The 23822-nt window shown below is 37.4% G+C and overlaps 1 protein-coding gene across 1 annotated transcript in view; it reads right to left on the bottom strand.

Annotated features, from left to right (window-relative positions):
• Positions 1-13161: 13161 nt before the first annotated feature.
• Positions 13162-23822, bottom strand: part of LOC123614432 (17-beta-hydroxysteroid dehydrogenase type 6-like) — a 31554-nt gene continuing 20893 nt past the window's right edge. Inside the window, exon 5 of the mRNA XM_074374569.1 lies at positions 13162-22274. Within this exon, the coding sequence (XP_074230670.1) occupies positions 22171-22274 (104 nt within the window). The 3' untranslated portion in view covers positions 13162-22170. The remainder of the gene's footprint in view (positions 22275-23822) is intronic.

The following is a 23822-nucleotide window of genomic DNA, read 5'->3' as shown; positions in this document are numbered from 1 at the left end:
CTTCTCACCCCAACTCCTTCCTCCCTAGTTTGCTCCCTGTGGAACTCACAGTCTACACCATGCACTTCGGCACTGTGCAAGGATTGAAGCTTGTTTAAAGATGAAAAACAAAAAATGTGTATAAAGGGCCTAGTGTTTAAAACATAAGATAAACTCAAAAAGAGTTGCTTTAGTTGATTGATCTAGCTCTGTACCCTAGCTCTGGTAGGCATGTCTGGTTTTGCCCCCACATAAACCCCAAAGCAGAACTCAGAATCTCACTACTTTCCCCCCAAAGAATCCACTTACAAAAGAGTAGAGTGGGCAACACAGCTTTTACTGAGGATTTTGTAGGGGGGAAGATGGAAGTTGTTTACATGCCTTGAAGCAAGCAATTTAAAATCCAGAATAGGCTGGTTTGACTCCCCCAAACCTCTCCTCTGCTATCTTCATCACAGGGGCTTCTCGGCCTGAAGCTCTTCCCCCTGCTTCCAGCCTTTTGACTTCTTCCCATTGCTCTTGGTGTCTCCCTGGAAACATCAGCTTCTCCATCATGTAGATTAACTTAGTTTGGTCCCATTTCCTGCCCCAGGTGGCAAACCCAGGTCCCTCTGGGTGCTCAGCAAACAAAGGGTCCTTCAGTTACCCAGATCTGATCTCCTTATGGGGTCCGTATGCCCTTTTTTGCCCAGTTTACTCCTATTGCCCCAGCATAACTATTAATACCCTCCTTCATACTCTCAAAAATGGATTGGTTTGGACGATAAATTATATATTCCAAGTTGTAGATAACTTTTCTCCCTTAAGCAGATAGTTTTTAGAGTCTACCTGGTTTCTCAGATGAGACTGACAACTCTTTTAGGCAAGGAACTCAATCTTTATATGTTCGTATCATGTTTCTTGGCGGCTGTTCGATAGGTACTTGTTAGATTGGACAACACGTGTCAAAGTGTTTGAGCAGGACTGTGCAGCTAGCTGTGTGCGGGCTGAAGGAACCTTCCCTGAAGAGAAAGTTTATGCTGGGGAACCCTGGGGAGACAGCAGGTTGAATGGAAAAGATGGGGCCTGCAAGGGGCAGGAACAGAATGAAGATAAATGAGACTGTGTGTTTGTGTGCATGCGTGTGTGCATGTGCGTGAATGCAGACAGCTCCTAGCACAGTGGCATGTAGTAGGTCTCTACATTTGCCTTTTGTTGGGCAGTTTCCAAAACGCTGGTTAAAAAAAAAAAAGTCTAACTTTAAGCCTCAACATCTCTGTGAGGTGTGTATTGTTTTTATCCCTATTTTACAGAAGGTAAAATAACAAAATAACTTTGTTTTAAATAATCAATAGCTAGATTCTTCAAAAAAAAAAAAGCAGTTTAGAATTTTGCATGAACAGCCTTCATGGAAATGAAAATAAAAGAAAGAGAAGAAGACACTTTAACACCCCAAAAATCAGAGTCTGAGCTTTTCCACATTTCCTTCTAATTCTTGTCACTTCATAGACAGAATTTTAATGTTTTAATTATAGTGTCAAATAATGTTTTATTTTCACTTAATAATCTATCATTCTACACAATCTTTATATATTTTAATAAACTGTATTATAATTCATAGTCCATGGAACTTCTAGTAATTGGACATTAGGACATAACAAATATCTGTGATTGTAAATAATGTTGCAGTAAGAAACACTGGGACTATAGATCTGTTGTCTTTTGTATTATTTTCTTGGGAGGAGGTCAGGGAGCATAAATATTTTTATAGCTTCTCAACAGGTAGCTGAAGAGAGAAAAGTTCCTTTAAATTATAGTAAAGGAGCCTGAGGTCTCCATAGATCCATGTATGTTCTGTCTCACGGTACGTAATTCTGTGGCCCTTTATCTAATGTTGTTTTAATGCTTTTGTCTACCAACATGCATGGATCTCTATATGATATAGCTGTTAAGTATTTGCTTGTCATATTTGCTACCACGTCCATGTCCCAGAGAAGAGATACACTTGTGACCAAGATACTTAAGGTCTTTCACGTCAAATTAGTGGGAACAAGAAGAGGGTAAGACTGGAGAAAGGGGAATCAGAAGGGTACACAGACCTAAAGAGAAGGTAATGATGTTAATGTTCTAGAGAAAGGAGACTATAGTGGGAATAATAATATCTTGCATTTGTGTAGTATTTTCCAGTTTATAGAAAACATGAAGAAAGTCTATGATCTTATTTTGAAATGGAGAGGAAAAATGCATCCTAGAGGCACTGCAAAGAAAGAATGAGTGGGTTTTGGTGATGTTATACAAAGCGGTGAGGAAGGACTCCAGTGATTTAAAATGGACCAAGTGTAAGTATCTTGAGCACTTACCATATAGTTTTCTATGAAAAGGTGAAAAGGTGTTTCTTTTTACCAGTGTCATCATTCTCATCTATAAGATATGACTTGTGAACTTTTGTAAATTGCTTAGTGTGTATATGTGAAAACAAGTTTCTTTGCTTCTATTTCTTAAAAGATAAAGTAATTTGGAGTTAGGTTAGAATATAAACTATCTGACAAAATTCAATAACGCCAGCTAGGAAAACACCTAGCTCAACTTATATAACACTTACATAACACTGACACCTTTTTACAAACATGGTATGTTGACAAATGTATTGAAATATGTGGTTCTGATAACGTAGGTCATGGGTCACATGGCTCTGGGCAGAGATATCACAAGGCACTATTTGAACTAAAAAGACTTAAAATATCAAGATGTTTATCTTGAGTGAGCAGGTTAATGTTCAGAATTAATGTTTTCACAGATTAATGTTTTCACATTATTTCAGAATAATGTACTTTAGGAACAGAAAAGGAGTGGATTTGAGAAGAAACATTCCAAAGCATCAATGTGATTAAGACTAACATAGCCACAAGCTGTATATTAAATTCATCCACTAAGTTTTCTAACCCACGTTGGCTGAGGTGGAGCTGCCTTTAAGGGCTTCTCACGACTGGGTTCTTTCTCTGTACCTTTTCCCTCCCGGTGAAGCCAAACTCCTGTCTTAGATGTCTAGTTACTTCCGCCTATGGTTTCTCAAGGGGAAAGTCTTTTCTGTCTTTAATCCATGTCATTTTAAGTCCAAAATCTCATATCCCATTTGAAGATTTGGAACCTAAAATGAAAAAGTCAGAAGAAGGAAGTCTCCCCTGGGATGGGAAGAGTGGCCAAGATAGCAGAGTAGGAAGACCCTGAGCTCACTTCCTCACATTCACTGAGACCACGAGTATTTACAGGTAACTATTGATGAGAATAACATGAAGACTAGCAGAAAAGATTTCCCACAACTGCAGTTATAAAGAAGGAACCATACTGAGATGGGTAGGAGGGGTAGAGACCTGTAATAGTCAAGAGCCACACTATCCGGTAGGTGACTGAGGAATGGGAGGGTAATCACAACTGCAGAGGTGTTCCCAAAGGAGCGGGCTCTGAGCCCCACACTGGGCTCCATAGACTGGGAGCTCTGCACCGTGAAGATAAGCCCCTAGAACGTATGACTTTTAAGGTCAGTGGGGCTTGAATACTATCCGCAACTAGAGGGACAACTAGAGGGCTTAGGAAACAGAGCCCTTAAAGGACACATGCAAAATCTCACATACTCTGTGACCTAGTAGAGAGGCAGTAATTTGAAAGGAGCCTGGGTCAGACTCACTTGTTGATCTTGGAGTGCCTCCCAGAGAGGCAGGAGGCAACTGGGACGCCCCTGGGACCATGGATGCTGGTGGCAGCCATTCTGGGGAGCTTGTTCTACTATGAGGACACTGGTGCTGGCAAGTGCCATTCTGGAATCCTCTCTCTAGCACACTCGTGCTGTGGGCTTACCCCTCCCCCCACCAGCCAGTCGGCACTAGTCCCAGGACTCCTCAGGCCAAGTCGCCAGCCATGTGGGAACCAGCCCCAACCACAGTGGACCAGCACCATCCCCAGGACTCCCTGGGCAGTGTAGTCTGCGATGCCAGGACCCAGCCCTACCCACCAGTGGGCCAGGAAACCGTAAACAAAATGGAAAGGCCACCTACTGAATGGGAGAAGTTTATTATTTACAAATGATATATCTGACAAGAGTTTAATATCCAAAAAATACAGCGAACACATACAACTCAAGGTCAAACAAATAAACAATCTGATTTAAAAAATGGGCAGAGGACCTGAATAGGTGTTTTTCTAAAGACATACAGATGGCCAATAGACACGTGAAAAGATGCTCAACATCACTAATAATCAGGGAAATGCAAATCAAAGCCACAATGAGATATATTCTCACACCTATCAGAATGGCTATTATCAAAAAGACAATAAATAACAAGTGTTGGGGAGGATGTGGAGAAAGGAGAACCCTTGTGCACTACTGGTGGGAATGGAAATTGGTACAACCACTGGGAAAATGGCATGAAGTTTCCTAAAAAAACTAAAAATAGAACTACCATATGATACAGCAATTCTACTTCTGGGTGTTTTTCTAAAGGAAATAAAAACATTAATTTGAAAAGATACATGCACCACTGTGTTCACTGAAGCATTATTTAACAATAACCAAGAGATAGAAGCAATCTAAGTGTCCATCAGTAGATGAATGGATAAAGAGGAGGAATATAACTCAGCCATTAAAAAGAATGAAATCTTGCCATTTGTGGCAACATGGATGTACCCAGAGGGTATTATGCTAAATGAAATAAGTCAGACAGAGAAAGAATGTATGTATGATTTCACTTGTGTGTGGAATCTAAAAAACAAAACGAATAAACATAACAAAACAGAAACAGACCCATAGATACAGTGAACAAACTGGTAGTTGCCAGAAGGAAAGATGGTGGGGAGATGAGAGAAGTATGTGAGGCAGATTGAGAGGTACAAACTTCAAGGTACAACATAAAGGAGTCACGGGCATAAAATGTACAGCATGGGGGTTACAGTCAATAATATTTGTTTAATTTTTTTAATGGGGATGCTGGGGAGTGAACCCAGGACCTCATGCATGCTGGGCATGCGCTCTGCCCCTGAGCTACACCCTCCCCACTACAGTCAATAATGTGATAACTTTGTATGGTGACAGATGGTGACCAGACTTGCTGTGGTGATCACTTTGTAACCTATAAAAACATCAAGTCACTATGTTGTGCACCCGGAGTGAACACAGTGTCCAGGTCAATTATACTTTGTGTGTGTGTGTGTGTGTGTGTGTGTGTGTGTGTGTGTATATATATATATATATAAAATACAAAAGTAGAAATGTATTTTTCTTTTTTCCTCTACATGATTTTTTTTTGATAATTAACATTTTTTATTGAGTACTAGTCATTTTGTAATGTTGTGTCAAATTCCAGTGTAGAGCACGATTTTTCAGTTATACATGAATATATATATATTCATTGTCACATTTTTCGCTGTGCACTACCACAAGATCTTGTATATATTTCTCTGTGCTATACAGTATAATCTTGTTTATCTATTCTACATTTTGAAATCCCAGTCTGTCCCTTCCCATCCCCCGCCCCCTTGGCAACCACAAGTTTGTATTCTATGAGTCTGTTTCTGTTTTGCATTTGTTTTTGCTTTTTTTTTTTTTTTTTTTTTGTCTGTTTGTTTTAGATTCCACATATGAGTGATCTCATATGGTATTTTGCTTTCTCTGTCTGGCTTACTTCACTTAGAATGACATTCTCCAGGAACATCCATGTAGCTGCAAAAGGCATTATGTTGTCGGTTTTTGTGGCTGAATAGTATTCCATTGTATAAATATACCACTTCTTCTTCATCCAGTCATCTGTTGATGGACATTTAAGTTGTTTCCATGTCTTGGCTATTGTAAATAGTGCTGCTATGAACATTGGGGTGCAGGTGTCATTTTGAAGTAGGGTTCCTTCTGGATATATGGCCAGGAGCGGGATTCCTGGGTCACATGGTAAGTCTATTCCTAGTCTCCTGAGGAGTCTCCGTACTGTTTTCCACAGTGGCTTTCCTTGCTTTCCTCTCTTACTCTCAGTGATTTAGATGTCTTCTTTTACAATTCTGTGTTTATTCTATTCAGAATTCATGGCAGTTATCGCCTTTCCAGTTATGAGTTTCTCATTTTTGTAGCATCCTGCTTCTTTTCTATTTAGAGTAGACCTGTCAATATTTCTTTTAGCATGGGTTTAGTGTTGCTAAACTCTTTTAGTTTTTGCTTGTCTCTGTGAAGTTCTTTATCTCTCCTTCTATTCTGAAGGACAGCCTTGCTGGATAGAGTATCCTCGGCTGCATCTTCTTTTCATTCAGGACTTTGAATGTATCTTGCCTCTCCCTTCTGGCCTGTAGAGTTTGTGTCGAAAATCAGCTGAGAGCCTGATGGGGGTTCCCTTGTAACTCACAATTTGTTTTTCTCTTGCTGCCTTTAGGATCATTTCTTTATCCTTGACTCTGGCCATCTTGATTATGGTATGTCTTGGTGTGGGTCTGTTTGGGTTCTTCCTGTTTGGGACCCTCTGAGCCTCCTGTACTTGGATATCTGATTCCTTCTTTAGGTTTGGGAAGTTTTCAGTCATGATTTCTTCCAATACCTTTACAATCCCCTTTGTTCTTTCTTCCCCTTCTGGAACCCCTATTATGCATAGATGGGCACGCTTTATATTATCCCATCGGTCCCTTATATTGTTTTCATTGTTTTTTATTTGTTTTTCTCTCAGCTGTTCTGATTGGGTGCTTTCTGTTGTCCTGTCTTCTAGGTCACTTATTCGTTCCTCTGCATTATTTAGCCTGCTTTGCACAGCCTTTAGGTCAGCTCTCATCTCAGCAAATGAGTTTACTAATTCTGCTTGGTTCTTCTTTACAGCTTCTATTTCATTTTTGACATATTTTATATCTCTAAACACTATCTGTTTTAGTTCCTTCAGTACTTTGATCAGCTCTTTTTTGAAGTTTTGATCTAGTAGACCATCAGTGTCTATTTCCTTGATCGTTCTTTCAGGGGATTTCTCTTGATCTTTTAATTGGGAGTGGTTCCTCTGTTTCTTCATATTGCTCATACCTCTCTGGCACTGTGTCTGTTGGGTGGGAGGGTCAATCCCCCTCCTGATGCCACAGTCAGATGCTGTGCTTGAGGGGAGGGAGGTGGGCGGATTATGCCCCCTCCCAGCACCGTGGTCAGGTGCTGCATTCCTACGTGGCAGGTGGGTGGCCACCCACCCTCTCCTGGCCCAGGTCGCTCCACTGCTCTGTGCAGCTGCCCGCTCCACCTCGAGTCAGCGCTCCGCAGGCGGGCTCAGGGAAGACCATGGAATGGCCCCACCCCTGCTCTGGGCCAAATCTCAGCTCCTTGTTTTTCTTGGCAGCGTGAGTTCTCTGAGGTGCCAGGGCAGAAAGATCCTATCTGCCTTGGGCTGTAAACAAGTCTCAATCCTGCCTAGGAGATTGTGGAGCCCCTGGGTGTGGATTCAGGTCTCACCCCCGCCCCCGCGCTGAGCACAGGAGGAGATGGCAGCTGTGGATGCGCCCGCCTTTCTTCTCACGAGAAGCGCCAGTAATGGCGCCACGGGTCTTAGGAGACAAAGGCTACGGCACCCCTCCCCCCAGGGCACACCAGCCTTGTTGCATGCTTTTTTCACAATTTATGAGAGACCGAGGTCCTTCTGCTACATATCACCTCCCAGCCATGGCGCGCAGCACCCAGCAGTCCCCCGGGGCTGCCTCAGTGCAGCTGCCCTAGTCCTCCGCCCGGCTCGGGTGGCCAGTCCTGGCCCCCAGCTGCCAGCTCGCATCCCAGGGTGGGTGTCGCAGGGTCCTTTTGGGCCCATTTAATTTAGTTCTGTCAGTCAAGGGGTGCTTGGGGCAGATCTGAGCCTCAGAGGCTCCCCCTCCATCCCACTGGCCTCTCCGTTGGAGGGGGGAGACCCAGCAGATGAGCACTAGTCCTCCTTTGCCGCTCCCTCCCCGTAGGACTGGTCCCACACTGTTTCGTTTTTTCTTCTTTCTTTTTTCCTTTTCTCCTACCAGATTCGTGGCTTCTTTGTCTTTCGAAGAGGGCGATGTTCTGTCAGAATTCGGTAGGTGCTCTGGTTGGCTAAGTGGGTCCGAAAATGTGAGTCTTGGTGTATTTGTGGGAGAGGGTGAGCTACGAGTGTCCTTCTACTCTGCCATCTTGCTTCTCTATACACTATATTTTCATTTCAGCTCCTATAGCTACTGAGAAGTGACTAGAATACATAAGAAGTAAAGTATGTCCTCAGACCAGCACAACTAAAGAAATTGTCTGCTCTAACAAAATGCATCACTCTTCCTCCTAAAATGAAATTGCACAGAAATAGAAGTTCAGTTTCTAACTGAATAAAGAAGTTTACAAAGTTGGTTCTTTGTGGAGAACAAGGTTGGTGTGAGGTAATGGGAGCCTGGGGACACACAGAGGAAGGAGCTTTTCTCAAAAGAGACTTCTAAAGATGTGGTGTTAAGAAGATGTCTCAGGAAGGAGGGGCCAGTCAAGAGACAAATACTATAGCAAGGTCAGTTGAGGCCAAAGCTGATTAGCATCCATTAATTTTTTAATTTGGAAGTACCAGAGCAGCTGTGGTGCTGGCAAAGAAAAGAGCTGAATTAGACTAGACTGAGATGGGTATGAGGGTGAAAAATCAGAAAGGAGCGAAGAAACTTCTCCTTTTGAAGAATTTGAATTTGAAGGAAAGAGCAAGACAGGGCAGTGTCTAGAAAGAGACACCAGGGTACAAAGGGAGTGTTTTCAAGATGGCACAGATGGAAGTGTGTATCTAGACTTGGGGAAAGAACCAGTGACAGGAGTGGTTGAGAACAAGGCTAGGGAAGGAATAATTGCTAGAGAAAGGATGCAGGAAGGGACTGGATTCACAACACAGGAGAAGAAATTCTCCTTACTTAGGAGGAGAGACACTTACTGCATCAGACTGCAGGGGAGGAGATTATGTTGGTCAGCAGGGAACTCAGGAAATGGAGGGATTTCTCATTTGCTACCCTCACTTTTCTCTTAGTATGACAAGAAGATTGTGGGGTTCAGGGCATTGAGAACTATGGTGAATGTTTGAAAAAACTTCTAGGGAAGTGGGAGACAGCTGATTAGGGACACAGAAGCCTCTGCAATAAGCTTGGTATTAGACTTCAAACTCCATATTTTAGTAGCAAGAGACTGACTAAAACAGTGACCCAGGTGTCTGTTCTGTCCTGGGAAGAGGTGAAGGCAGCAGCAGGTTCACAGATTGGAGAATATGGAGAAAAGAGTCAAGGAACCTGCAGTCTACATGAGATCAAAGAACAAGAATTTGGAAGGATAGAAAGGAGAGTTCTGGGAACACAGGACCATATGATCAGAAAGTTGGTACTGAAGTTTAAGATTTCAGAGAAGAGGGAAAGGTATAACCCAAGTGGTAGAGCACATGGTTAGCACGCATGAGGTCCTGGGTTCAAACCCCAGTACCTCTTCTAAAAAAAATAAATAAACCTACCCCCTTCAAAAAAAAAAAAAGCTATGAAGAGAGGTTGGGGGAAAGTCTCTACCCCTCTTACAGCTCCTTTCAAAAAAAAAAAAAAAAAAACAGAGAAGAAATGATCCTGAGTGTTAAAAATCCAGAACAAGGTTATGACCTGTAGTTGCCTGAAATAGAAATGGCCACTGAAGTTAGGAAGATCAAGAAAGTGTTAAACTAAGATATCATCTTCATGAGCGCTGAAAGCACTGAGACTGATGGCAGACCTGAGGCAGAGAAGAGAACCATGTGATAGAATGTTCTGGAAATGGTGGGCATTTGGTTTTTGACTTACCAGTCTTCCTCTTTTAATACAGCACCTTGATTTCCTTCGGGGGAGTTACCTCTCCCATGGTCTGCAGACTTGGTGGGTGTGCACAACCCAGCTCCTTGCCCTCCTCTACCCGAGGGACTGGTGCAGCACCACAGTTAGACCAGCGGGAATCCCTCTCTCTCCGTCTTCTGTCTTTGTGTCTGTCTCTCTCTCGCTCGCTTGCTCGACTGTGAGCAGTACAGAGCAGTACAAATGCAAAGGACGGTTGGGACAAATTATTTCAGAGTGGTGCCCTGACAAAACTGACAAGGAGTTCTTGGGGCCGAGAATCCTTCTCCAAGGCTGGCTTTTTAGCTTTCAGTGCTGTACCCACCCACCCTGCAAATTCTTCCCATAAGTTGTCTTTCTGTTTAGTTAGCTGGTGTTGGTTGCTGTTGCTTACGTCTAGAGAAGCCTGTGAGACGCACTCAGTCCTGAGCTGTAAGTCTAGGGGGCAGTGAGGAATGCAGGTTAGTGTACCTGATGTATGTACAGGAAGCGAGCTGAGTGGTGCTGCTGGAGTCCGAATGCTCTTGCTCTCAGTGATTTTGTACGGTATAAATCTACAACTTTAAAATTTTTTTTTCACTTTTATTGAGATACAGTTTACATGCAACACTGTATAAGTTTAAAAATTTTTTTTCCTTGTGGTGAGAATTCGTAGGATTTACTCTCTTAACAATTTTCACATGTAATATACAGCAGTTAATTATATTCATTGTGTTGTACATTCTATCCCTAGTACTTATTTATCATATAATTAGGGCTCTGTACAGTTTGACTGCCTTCAGCTAATTCCCCCTTCACCCCCACCTCTGGTAACCATAAATCTGATTTCTTTTTCTACAGGTTGGTTGGTTTGTTTATTTGTTTGTTTTAAAAGTATAGTTGACAGGAACTATTACTGATTATATTCCCCACACTATACATTTCATACCCGTGACTCATTTATTTTGCACCTGGGAGTTTGTACCTCTTAATCTCCCTCACCAAATCTACAAATACTTATTTTACTGTTTGATGTTGCTTTTTTATTTTTCAATTAAACCTTTGGCAGCAGTGAGCTTTAAAATTTCATATTTCATTTAAAATTAAGAGGGGAGGGTATAGCTCAAGTGGTAGAGCGCATACTTAACATGTGGTCGGTCCTGGGTTCAATCCCCAGTATCTCCTCCATTTCATTAAACAGTTAATGTAACTTGCAAAGATTTGTTAACAACTGGGAGCCATACTAATACCACTGACCAAGCCAGGAAGGCAAAAGAAGCATCTGCTTCAAAAGTTAGTCTTGTTTTAAGAAGACTGCACCCAAAGACATAGATTTGCCACCTGCAGCTACAGGTGATACATTTACATTTCACCCTATGAAGAGTCACTTTTCATTTTGAACAAATGACAATTTTGATTTCAAATTTTTTCTTGTGCACATGTGATGAAGCCAAAGTTGTTAATGTGTCAACTCCTTTAGCAGAAAAACATTATAAACAGCTAATGTCATTTTATGCCAGTATTAACATGTGATTCAAGTAGAAAATGAGTTAATTCCAATAATGCTTTGTTTTTTATCCAGTTATTAAAATGAAAGTAAAGTTTTTGAGTTAATTCTGTCAAAGTTAAAAACCTTTGTGACATTGTAAATGTAACTGTAAATTCAACTTTAAAGTTCAACATTGAAGATAAAGTTAATTAGTTTGGGCAGCAATAGTTACAAATACAAAAGTTGATAGAACCCAGTGTCATGATGAGAGCAAAGTCCTCTCTGAATCAAAAATTACGGGAAAAAAATGTACTTGGCCTTGGTTGTAATACACATAATGTTAATGATTGCTTCCAAACAAACTGTGACCTTCTACCAATTCAAACTTGAAGTTGTATCTTTCAAAATTTATAAATATTTTAATTTATATAAAGAATAATTGAACTATAAAATTGTGTTGTGGCAAAACTGATATTAAAAAATAAATGCTTTGTATAAAAATTGACTACATAGGCCATAAAACAAATCTCAGCAAATATCAAAGTCCTCTGCTGATAAAGTTCTCTGACCTAAAGATCGTTGTTCTACAAATCAGTAAGTAAATGATTGTCAGAAAATCCTCATGTGTTTGAATACAAACTAATGAAAATGAACAAACTATTTCCATGTACAACACTACAGGCAAATCTTGTAAGCATAATGCTGATCAAAAAAACACAACATATAAGGAGCGAAATAGGCAAAATAAGACCATATTTTTTAGGAATACAGTCATGATCTCACTTGTATGTGGAACTTTTTTTAAAAAAATAGAACAAAATAAATGAGCTCATGAATACAGAGAACAGATTGGTGGTAGCCAGAGGTAGTGGGTGGAGATGGGTGAAATGGGTGAAGGGGGTCAAAAGATACAAACATCCAATTATAAAATAAGTTATGGAGATGTAATATACAGTATGGTGACCATTGTTAATAATACCGTATCGTATATTTGAAAGTTGCTAAAGATTACATCTTGTGGGGGTGGGTATAGCTCAAGTGGTAGAGCGCACGCTTAGCATGCACAAGGTCCTGGGTTCAGTCCCCAGTACCTCCTCTAAAAATAAATAAATAAGTAAACCTCACAAAATATAAATAAATAAATGAATAGATCTTGAAGTTCTCATTGCAAGAAAAAAATTTTGTAGCTACGTATGGTGACAGATGTTAAACAGACTTATTGCCATATCATTTATCACTAGACCACCAAATGAGGAAGGTGTACACCCAGGTGGCCAGTGTTCCATACATTGATCAAAGTGGGAGTTACAAGCGTATTCACTTTATAATTATTTATTAAATTCTACGTGTATGATTATGCATTTCTTTGTGCATTGTATTTCACAGTAAAAAATAATGTTAAAAATTAAAGGAAATAAATAACTTTGAATGGGTACAGGTTTTCTTTTTAGGGTGATGATAATGTTCTGAAATTAGGCACTGGAAATAGTTACATAGCTCTGTGAATATACTAAACTGTACACTCGGAGTGAATTTTATGGTATGTAAATTATATCTCAATAAGGCAGTTTTTAAAAAATACTTTAGTACAGCAAGACACCCTTCTTCTCTTTCCTGCCTGCCACTAATTAGATTTGAGAGATGTGTGAGCTTTTGAAGAATTACCTTGTAAAAAAAAAAAAAAAAAAGGAATTACCTTGTAAATCAATCTGTGCCCTAAATTTTTTGCTTTTTTAAAAATGAGTCTTTTCAATTTTATTGAATTTTGTTCAAAAAACAGTTGGAAATCTGTATTCAATATTCAACAAATGGAAGAGTGTTATTAAAGCATTTAGTAAACTGCAGCTATTGAAAACACTGTAAAGAGCAAGACTTTTTTTGTATATATATGTTTTTATTGAAGTATAGTCAGTTTTCAATGTTGTGTCAGTTTCTGGTGTACAGCACAATGCTTCGGTCATACATGAACATACATATATTCGTTTTCATATTCAAAAGCAAAACATTTAAACTCATCCCTGCAAAACAATAGAGGAACAGAACAAGGTAAAAGTAAGAATCCAAACAGTATATAAGGTTTACTTTTGAAAATCTATATTCCATAATTATATTTTGGACTCTATGGATTTATGGGATGAATCTTTTATGGAACTCCAATTTTAATGGATGAACTTATATTCTGCACTGGAATGGAAAAAATTGAGAAGGTTATGATTTTGCAGCATCTAGATTTGGTGGAACCATAGAGGCAAGTTTTTTGTCAAAAATAGTTTTTGAATGTAGCCCAAAAGAAGTATATATGAAAATATTTAGGCTGAAATACATATACTTTTCAATACAAAAAAAAATTGAAAATAGATTCCATTTAGTAGAATTTCCTCCAAAGTTATTCAGCACCTATAGAGTGCTCAATATTATGAACTACACATCACTAATTATTAGAGAAATGCAAATCAGAACTACAATGAGGTATCAATCATCTCACGCTGGTTAGGATAGCCATCATCAAAAAGTCACAAATAATATGCTGGCGAGGCTATGGAGAAGAGGGAACCCTCCAACACTGTCAGGGGAATGTAAATTGATGCAGCCACTGTGGAAAACAGCATGGAGTTTCCTTAAAAAACTAAAAATAGAGCTGCCATATGATCCAGTAATCCCACTCCCGGGCATATATCCAGAAAAGATGAAAACTCTAATTTGAAAAGATGCACCCACCCCGATGTTCATATCAGCACTATTCATAATAGCCAAGACATGGAAACAACCTAAATGTCCATCAACAGATGACTGGATAAAGAAGATGTGGTGTGTGTGTGTGTGTGTGTGTGTGTGTGTGTGTGTGTCTTGCTTTTGAATTTGAATATGAAAGTGAATATATGTACGTTCATGTATGACTGAAGCATTATGCTGTACACCAGAAATTCACACACATGTGCGCGCACACACACACACACACACACAATGGACTATTACTCAGCCATAAAAAGGAATGAAATAATGCCATTTACAGGACCATGGATGAATATAGAAATTATTATATTAAGTGAAGTAAGTCAGGCAGAGAAAGACAAATATATGGTATCGCTTATATGTGGAATCTAAAAAAATGATACAAATGAACTTATTTACAAAACAGAAAGAGACTCACAGACATAGAAAACAAACCTATGGTTACCAAAGGGGAAGTGGGAAGGGGAGGGATTAATTAGGAATATAGGATTAACAGATACATACCACTATATATAAAATAGATAAACAACAAGGATTTACTGTCTAGCACATGGAACTATATTCAATATCTTATAATAACCTATAATGTAATGGAAAAGAATCTGAAGCTGTACACCTGAAATTATCAAAGTATTTTAAGTCAACTACAGCTAAATAAAGAAATTTAAAAAAAATATATTCTGGACTACAGAAGTCAATGTTTCTCAACTATTTCAAATTCATTGACCAATTATGTGCAATTTTATGAAAAGTTTAAAATAATAAGACCATATGGAAAAAATATATTCTTCAAAAACAATTCCGGTGATTCAGTAGAGGTAGATACAGCTGATATGCTGATTAAAGAATGTGAGTAAGTTCCAAAAATAAGAATTCTGGTTAGGCCATTTTAATGTTTAAATAATCAATATAAAGAATATTGTATGCTTTATTATTCACAGACCTATATTATTACATTTAGAAAAAATATTATTTTGAGAACAGATTTGACTACAACTGCTCATGACTGTATTTGCTCCTCTTGCAATAAGAAGCTGTACAGGTGGTAAGAGCATCAAGCTGGCCCTTAAATTACTATAATCTCCCCAACCACCACCCCATCGTCTACTCCAAGTGTCTTTCCCCTGTTCCCTAGGAACAAAACCCCACCACGCTGATTAGCAGACTGGCTTTCTGGCCTGCCAGGAATGTGTTAAATATAAATATCCTCCCACCATAAACACAATATAAGTTACAGAAAACTCAAACATTATAAACATGTACAATGCAGAAAGTGTAGGTCCAACCCCCTAACCCATCTCTGAGATAAACGTCAACATTTGGGATTATTTCTCACACACACACACACACACACCCCACAAGCTTGCATATAGCGTATGCACATATATTTATTTTTACATAGGTTTCATACTATTACAGGAGTTCAGAATAGACCTCCCCAAAATGGCATGTGGATTATTTTGAGCTAAAGGCAACGGAGGCCCTGTGAGCTCAAGATAAACTATTGCTCCTCCCTTAACTACCTAGAAGAATTTAAATTGGGGATTTTTTTCCCAGGAAGAAAAAAGAGTTATTGCCAGATACAACTTTTATCTAAGTGGCCCCACGTATATGGCAAAGAAAACATCTAATTACTAAACATCTGCTCTTCTTACCATCCTATGAATGACCGCTGTCCTTGGAAGCATGAGGCCCCTAGCTCATTCCTTAGGTCAGGATGGCATATCTGCCTCCTTTTACTTTCCTGTCTGACCCTCTCATGTCTCTGGGGTTTCCATACTTAAACGAAATTAAATCCAGTTCTCCCCAGTTAATCTGTCTCGTGTCATTTTAATTATTCGACCAGCCAAAAAGAACCAAAGAAGGGAGGGCATAAGAGAAATTTTCCCTTTCCCAACACTATATATGCTACTCTATATTTTTTGCTGAATTATGTATCTCAGATGCAGCCTTCCACGTAGATAAGAAGTTAATGATTTGGCGATTTTGCTCAAGTAATTCATTAACAGGAAGATCCACATTTCGTTTATCCTGTCCAGCAGATCTAAGTGAATGTTTAGAGGCTTCTAGCATTGCAAAACTGTCTAGTCTATGGAATAAAACTCCTAAATGTGCATAGAGCTCCCTCACTTTTTTGTGTTCCAGTCAGCAATTTAAATTCTGACTCTTGTTCCTAGGATTGCTAACTTCTCAAGGAAACCTCCCTCCCAAAGCATCAGAAAAACAGCATTTACATGTTACATAATTTTATATTTCCTGTATTTGCTGGATTCAGCAAATATTTATTTAATAACTACTACGTGCAAGGTCCTAGAGATTAAAATTTTACTGACACATTTATTGATGATTTCTTTCCCAAGGACTAAGCTATTTCATAATGCTGCTGCCCTCTAAACATTCTACACTTCATTTACATCATTTGACAGGATAAACAGGTCTTCTTGTTTGTGATCTACTTGAACAGATCTTTCAAAACAGTGTCTGGCTGCAATTAAATTTCCAGCAACATCCACTAAGAAGAATATAGCAAGACAGATGAAAATTACTACACTTTATTGAAAAACTATGGTTTATTTTTTACGTTTAACAAATGTTTTTTACTATTTACTATACATGAGGCATAGCAATAGGTGTTTAAAGAGGTCACTCCTACACTTTGAGATTACACAGATTATGGCTTTTTTAGATTTAATTTTTATTATTACAAAATAGTGTAAGCATTAATTAATACCTGCACCTATGTACCTAACACCCAACTTAAGAAATGCAACAGTATTATTTCAACTGACATCTCCAATATACTCTTCCTAAATCATCAAAGATTATTACCATCAGGAATTTGGTGTTTACTATTCTCATAAACTCTTTAGTACTTTTATTATGTAGATACATATCTGTAAACAATATATAGGACTTTCTGTAAGTTTTAATACTTTAAACAGAAGGTATCATACCACTATTCATATCTTCTGCAACTTATTTTTTTCAGTCATTGTGTTCTTAAAGTTTACCCACGTTAATACATGTAGCTTAATTTTGTTCACAGTAACCATCAAATGGACGGATGGATGGGTAGTTAGCTAGCTAGACAGATAGATATAGACATGCTGACTGACCATTACATGAACATACTACAGTTTATCCGTTCTCCTGTGAGTGGACAGAAAGGTTCTTTCCAATTTATCATGATTCAGACAGTAGGGTGATGAAGATTCTTGTACAGGTCTCCTTTTGTACATGTATGATATTAATGTTCTATATCTGGGAGTGGAATTGTTGGGTCATAGGGCAAATGTGTTTCAGCTTTATCAGCTATTTCCCAAATGGCTCACCAAAATGGTTGTACACATTTACTCTTGCACCAGAAGTGTATGGTCTCCCATTGATCTACAGCTTCACTCTTGGTGTTAGCTGACGTTTTAATTTTGGGCAGTATGATGAATGTGAAACTGTATCTCACTGTGGATTTACTTTGCATTTCTCCAATTACTAGTTAAAATGAGCACATTTTGCAGTCAAATGCTCTACCACTGAGATATACCCCCTAAGATGAGCATATTTTGTATGTTTATTGGTGATTTAGATTTTATTTTCCTCTATCCATTTTTTCTACCAAGGTTTCTTTTGCTTACAAATTTTGAGGAGTTATTTCTATTCTTATTAAAATTTGTGGTTGTCTCTGGTGTTAACATATCTCACAACTGGTGGCTTGTCTTTTGACCTACGTAAGGAGTGTATTTGATGTAGAGGAGTCCTTAATTTTACTGTAGTCAGACTTAATACTCTTCCTTTATGATTGTGTTTTTGTGTGTGTATCTTGTTTAAAGAGACTTGCTTATCCCAAAGACATAAGTAAGTATGTTCGCAACGTTTTATTTTCATAGGTTTAAAGTTTTGCTTTTCACATTTAGGTATTTGTTCCTCTGGAATCCATTTTCGTGTGTGGGATGGGGTAAGGGTCTAATTTTATTCTTCTCCATAGGAAAAAACAGTTGTCTCATCACCATTATTGAATTGTTTCCCCACTACATCCTTATGATACCACTGTTAGATCTAGTTCCACATGTCTCTCAGCTCTCCACTCTGTTCTTTCCATCTTTGTCTATCTTTACTTTCCATCTATTTGTTTATATTATTACAGTTTTATAGTAAGTCTTAATGCTTGAAGAGGCAAGTTTCTCTCATCCTGTTTATCAAAATTCTCTTGGTTCTGCATGCCCTTTTGCTCTTCCAATTAAATTTAAAAACCAGCTTCTCAATTTGAATAAAAATGCTGTTGGGATTTTGACTGGATTGGAATTATTCATAAAGTATTCGGGGGAAAGTTGATATATCTTTTTCTGATATTGAGAATACCTATTCATGAATACTGTATGTTTTTACATTAACTTAGGTCTTCTTTAATGCCTTGCAATAAAATTTTATAATTTTCTATGTGAAGGTATTACATATCTGTTGTTAGATTTATTCCTAGGTACCTTATTTTTTATAATTGCTCTTGCAAATGGTAACATTTGAAAAACTACAGTCCCTATATGATGCCTGAGATTTCTTCAAAATAATTTAGGTTGGACTTTAGAATCATGTTAATGTTTTATATATTCAAAGAATAAAATGAAATCAATAAGAATGTGGGAGCAGGGGAGGAGGCCAAATTAAATACTAACAAATAAAATGAACCAAACTATATTTCAAATAAATAATAAAAACACACTGAATGGGAAGAAAAGACCTAATTTTGGAAGTTCTATATATATTTTCAGTTTAAAGGCAAAAAGAACCACAAGTAAATATTGATCTTCAAATAGTAGATTGGATTTTTTTAGTGCAGTAGGTATAGGAATTATAAAAATATGAAGCATTTAATGATAGAAATAGTTTATAACCAATTGAATAAAATAAGAATCCATGACTCCATTCTTAATAATAATTTTTTAAAAGGAGATGGAAATTTCAACTTGTAAATGCAAATGAAGTGATGGAGTTAAAAATCACCATTTGGAACCATCACAGTAATAACTGATTTTAAAAAGAACTATTTAATAATTCTAAAGTTAGTAGGTAAAATTTAATGAGGAACAAGACATCCATTTAACATCAAAATATCCTCACAAGTTACTTCTTATTACAAAGGAAAACATATTAATTATACAGTAGAAAAACTTGGCAGACTCTACTTTAACCAAGGGTTCTAACTTAACATCACCAACAATGAGATAAACTTGCATTCTGTGCCTACTGATGTAATGCCCTGAGCGGGACACTCTATCACTTCTGTGGCATTTCTGCCAAAATGCGTAACCTGGATCTGATCATGAGAGCAGGTCATACAATCCAAATCGAAGGCCACTTTGCAGAATAACTGGCCTATATTCTTCAAAAATGTCCAAAGCATAAGAGATTTTTTAAGTTAAGAAACTATTATAGACTAAGTGGGAGTACAGGGACATGAAAAATCAGTGTGATCCTATATTGGATCAGTTGGCATGCAGTGGGTAATTCTATGCTCTATTTAACTATCAAGAAAATATTACTGATAGTGTTCTAACACCAGAGAGAACAGCTGAAAAAAAATAAGTAAAAATTATATGAATAAAAACTCAAAGTGATAACTCCAAGAAAAACAAAAAATAATTAGTACTAATAATTAACTAAACTGTAAACAATATTCTTATACTAACAATGCAAACACTATTTACTGAAATGTGATTAAAATTATATTAGAAATATAGGGATAGGAAATGGTCAGAAAAGTGGTGTAAAAAAGCTAAATTCTCATTTGCCCAAACAGGAAGTTAACTGAGAATGTCTGAAATTAGTAAACCAAGAATAAGTATGTTATTTAGAAATACAGTGGTAAATACCAGAAGAAATAGCCAGAAGTTGAAAGCATTCGCCTGTGAGGAGCAGCAGTGAAGGTGGGGGAGCTGCTGTTTTTTCCATTGTTAAGCTTTTAAGTCTTAATTGAATTTTTTTACTGTGTATGTGTATACTATTTTGATTTTTAAAACTAAAAATTATTTTTTATTGAAGTATAGTTGACTTACAATGTTTTGTTAGTTTCTAGTGTACAGCAGAGTGATTGAATTATACATAAAGAGAGAGATATTCTTTTTCATATTCTTTTCCATTATGGTTTATTATAAAAATACCATATGAGATCGCTCATATGTGGAATCTAAAAACAAACAAACAAACAAACAAACAAAGCATAAATACAAAACAGAAATAGACTCATAGACATAGAATACAAACTTGTGGTTGCCAAGGGGGCGGAGGGTGGGAAGGGATAGATGGGATTTCAAAATTGTAGAATAGATGAGCAAGATTATACTGTACAGCACAGGGAAATATACACAAGATCTCATGGTAGCTCACAGAGAAAAAAATGTGACAATGAATATATATATGTTCATGTATAACTGAAAAATTGTGCTCTACACTGGAATTTGACACAATATTGTAAAATGATTATAAATCAATAAAAAGTGTTAAAAAAAAAGATATTGAATATAGTTCCCTGTACTATACAGTAAATATTTGTTGTTTATCTATTTTATATACAGTAGTTTGTACCTGCTAGTGTCAAACTCCTAGTGTATCCCTCCCCACACCTTCCCCTTTTGGTAACCATAAATTTGTTTTCTATGACTGTGAGTCTTTCTGTTTTGTAAATACATTGATTTGTATCATATTTTAGATTCTATTATATAAGTGATATCATATAATATTTGTCTTTCTCTGTCTGACTTATTTCACTTAGTATGATAATCTCGAGGTCCATCCATGTTGCTGCAAATGGCAATATTTCATTTTTATGGCTGAGTAATATTCCATTGCGAGTGCGCACTTGCGCCTGCGTGCATGTGTGTATACTACACACACACACACACACACACACACACACACACCATGTCTTCTTTATCCATTCATTTGTCAATGGACATTTAGGTTGCTCCCATGTCTTGGTTATTGTGAATAGTGCTGCTATGAACATTGTGGTGCAAGTATCTTTTCGAATTAAACTTTTCATATTTTCTGGTTATATGCCCAGGACTAGAATCATACTGAAACTCTATTTCTAGTTTTTAAGGAACCTCCATATGTTTTCCATAGTGGCTGCACCAATTTGCATTCCTACCAACAGTGTAGGAGGACTGCCTTTTCTCCACACCATCTCTAGCATTTATCATTTGTGGAATTGTTAATGATGGCTATTCTGACTGGTGTAAGGTAATACCTCATTATAGTTTTGATTTACATTTCTCTGATAATTAGTGACATTGAGCATCTTTTCATGTGCCTATTGGCCATCTCTATGTCTTCTTTGGAGAAATGTCTGTTTAAGTCTTCTGCCCATTTTTAATTGGGTTGTTTGGTTTTTTGTTATTGAGTTGTATGTGCTGTTTGTATATTCTGGAAATTAAGTTCTTATTGGTTGCATCATTTGCAAATATTTTCTCCCAGTCCCTCGGTTGTCTTTTCATTTTGTTGATGGCTCCTTTGCTATGCAAAAGTGTGTACATTTGATTAGATACCATTTGTTTATCTTTGCTCTTATTTCTATTGCCTTGGAAGACAATTCTTTTTAAGTAAAAAAGAAATACATTCAAAAATAGTTGGCAAATAGGGAGGAGAATACAAAATTAAACATTTTTTGAAATTACCAAGGTACACCCATTTCAAGTAAAGATAAACAGACCCACATATTTCTTACTGGTCCCTATGCAATAATAGTTCATCACATCACAGAACAGCTATTAATTTACATAAATAAATTATATCAAAACAAATTAAATTGTTTTTGGTCTACTCTGTTTAATAAGACAAGGAAGAATGATGCATTTTGAAAATACTGTCATCAAAAAATGTTTAAAATATAAAGATTCATCACCTAAAGGAATAAACTTTGGATATAAATATAAACATGCTGGTTCTCTGATGATGCCAGATAAATGAGTTTAGGCAATAAAGCTTATTGTTGCCAAAAGTATAGATTATAAATAAGGATTATTGGAACACTAACAATCAATTTCAGATTTTTGCCTTCTTCATTTCAAGAGCCACCAAGCCAGTTTTCTTTAGACTTCCTGGGCTGGTTTGGGCCAGGGTCTAGTCAATATGTAGTCTGCCAGTGATGTAGGTAAATAAGATAGAGGGATGAAGAAAAATTGAGCATCCCAGCCAGCTGAATATCAAGTGCGGGGATGCACAGATGTCAGAGCGTGTTCCATGCAGTCTGTGACCAGGCTCATGTTTGGGCTAATTTGCGACAGCCCTTTACTTGTGGTTTCAAAATCTGTATACAAAAAGATAAATTGCAGTCAGCAATTTTATTCCTTGTATTTTAAGATCCTATTGGACTCAGCCACAGAAGTCTAACTACATGTAATTTCCACAAGGATTAGGATGTACTTCCCAATATAACAGCCACTAGCCACATGGAGGTGTTGAGCACTTAAAATACAACTAGTATGACTGAAAATTGAACTTTTAAATTTTAATTAATTTTAATTTTAAAACTCAATTCTGTTATTGGAAAACTCTGAAGTATCTTTGGAACAATATAGGTATGTTAATCTACTTTTTCAATTGGAAATTTTTTAACATCTCTATTGAGACATAATTCATACATCATAAAAATCATCCATTTAAAGTGTACAAATCAATGTCTTTAAGTATAATCAGAGTTTTGCAGCCATCACCACAAACTAGAGAACATTTTCATCATCCCAAAAGGAAACCCTGTACCCATGAATAGTCACTCCCATTTCCGGCCAACCCACCCAGCCCTAGGCAACCACTAATCTATTTTCTGTCTCTATGGATTGCCTTTTATGGACATTTCATAGAAATAGAATCATACATTGTGGACTTTAATGACTGGCTTCTTTCACAGAGCAAACTGTTCTCAAGGTTCATCCATGTTGCAGTGTATATCAGTACTTCACTTCTTTTTATTGCCGAGTAATATTCCATTGTACAGCTATACCACACTTTGTTCACCCATTCAACATTTAATGAACATTTGAGCTGTTTCCACTTTGGGGCTATTATGAAATAATGCTGCTGGCAACTATAAATTTTATTAATCTAAATATAGATGAAGTATGTCCTGGGAAAGTTTAGCATCCAAGTTGAGGTGTGCTGTAAGCGTAAAACACATACCAATTTTCAAAGACCAAAGGGAAAAAATACATTAAATATCTTATTAATAAATTTTATGTTGATAATAAATGAAGAAATGGCAGTATTTGAGGGTATATTCGTTTAAAATTAAATGTATTATTACAATTAATTTTACCTGTTTCTTTTCCTCTTTTTAAAAGTAGCTATTAGAAAATTTATTATATATATAGCTCTTAGATATCTATTGGACAGTACTGACCTACTGACCTAGATTATTCTGATCCATGGACAAATAAATGAATAATGTCAACTCCTTTTAAATCATGAAATAAATACATCCCTCCTCTTACATATAGTCACTTCTTAGTAAATTCTATTTTGCTTTGATTTCTGTTGTAAACTATATGTACCCATAAGGGGAAACAAATTCCCTCTTAGTTTAAAACTTTAGATGGGGAATAGCTTAGAACAATGACTGGCCTCCTGGCATGATAGGAACCGTAGTTCCCTAGCTTGAGTTCTGAGAAGCTCAGACAGTTTTTTGTCAGACTTTCCTTGATCCAATTTCCCTCCCCCTGTTGGTGGTGACCCTCTTAGGCCTGATGAACCCAGAAGACAGGGTTGTAGGTCAGAAATCTTCTCTCTGTGCATTGCCCTTCACCTTTCCTCTGTACTAAGGCATCATCCAATGCCAGGGACAGGGCTACTGCTACCCACC

This window comes from Camelus bactrianus, chromosome 12 (assembly GCF_048773025.1).
Source record: "Camelus bactrianus isolate YW-2024 breed Bactrian camel chromosome 12, ASM4877302v1, whole genome shotgun sequence".
NCBI lineage: Eukaryota > Metazoa > Chordata > Mammalia > Artiodactyla > Camelidae > Camelus > Camelus bactrianus.
Note: the sequence above shows the minus strand (reverse complement) of the source record. Positions and strands in the feature narration are given on the sequence as shown.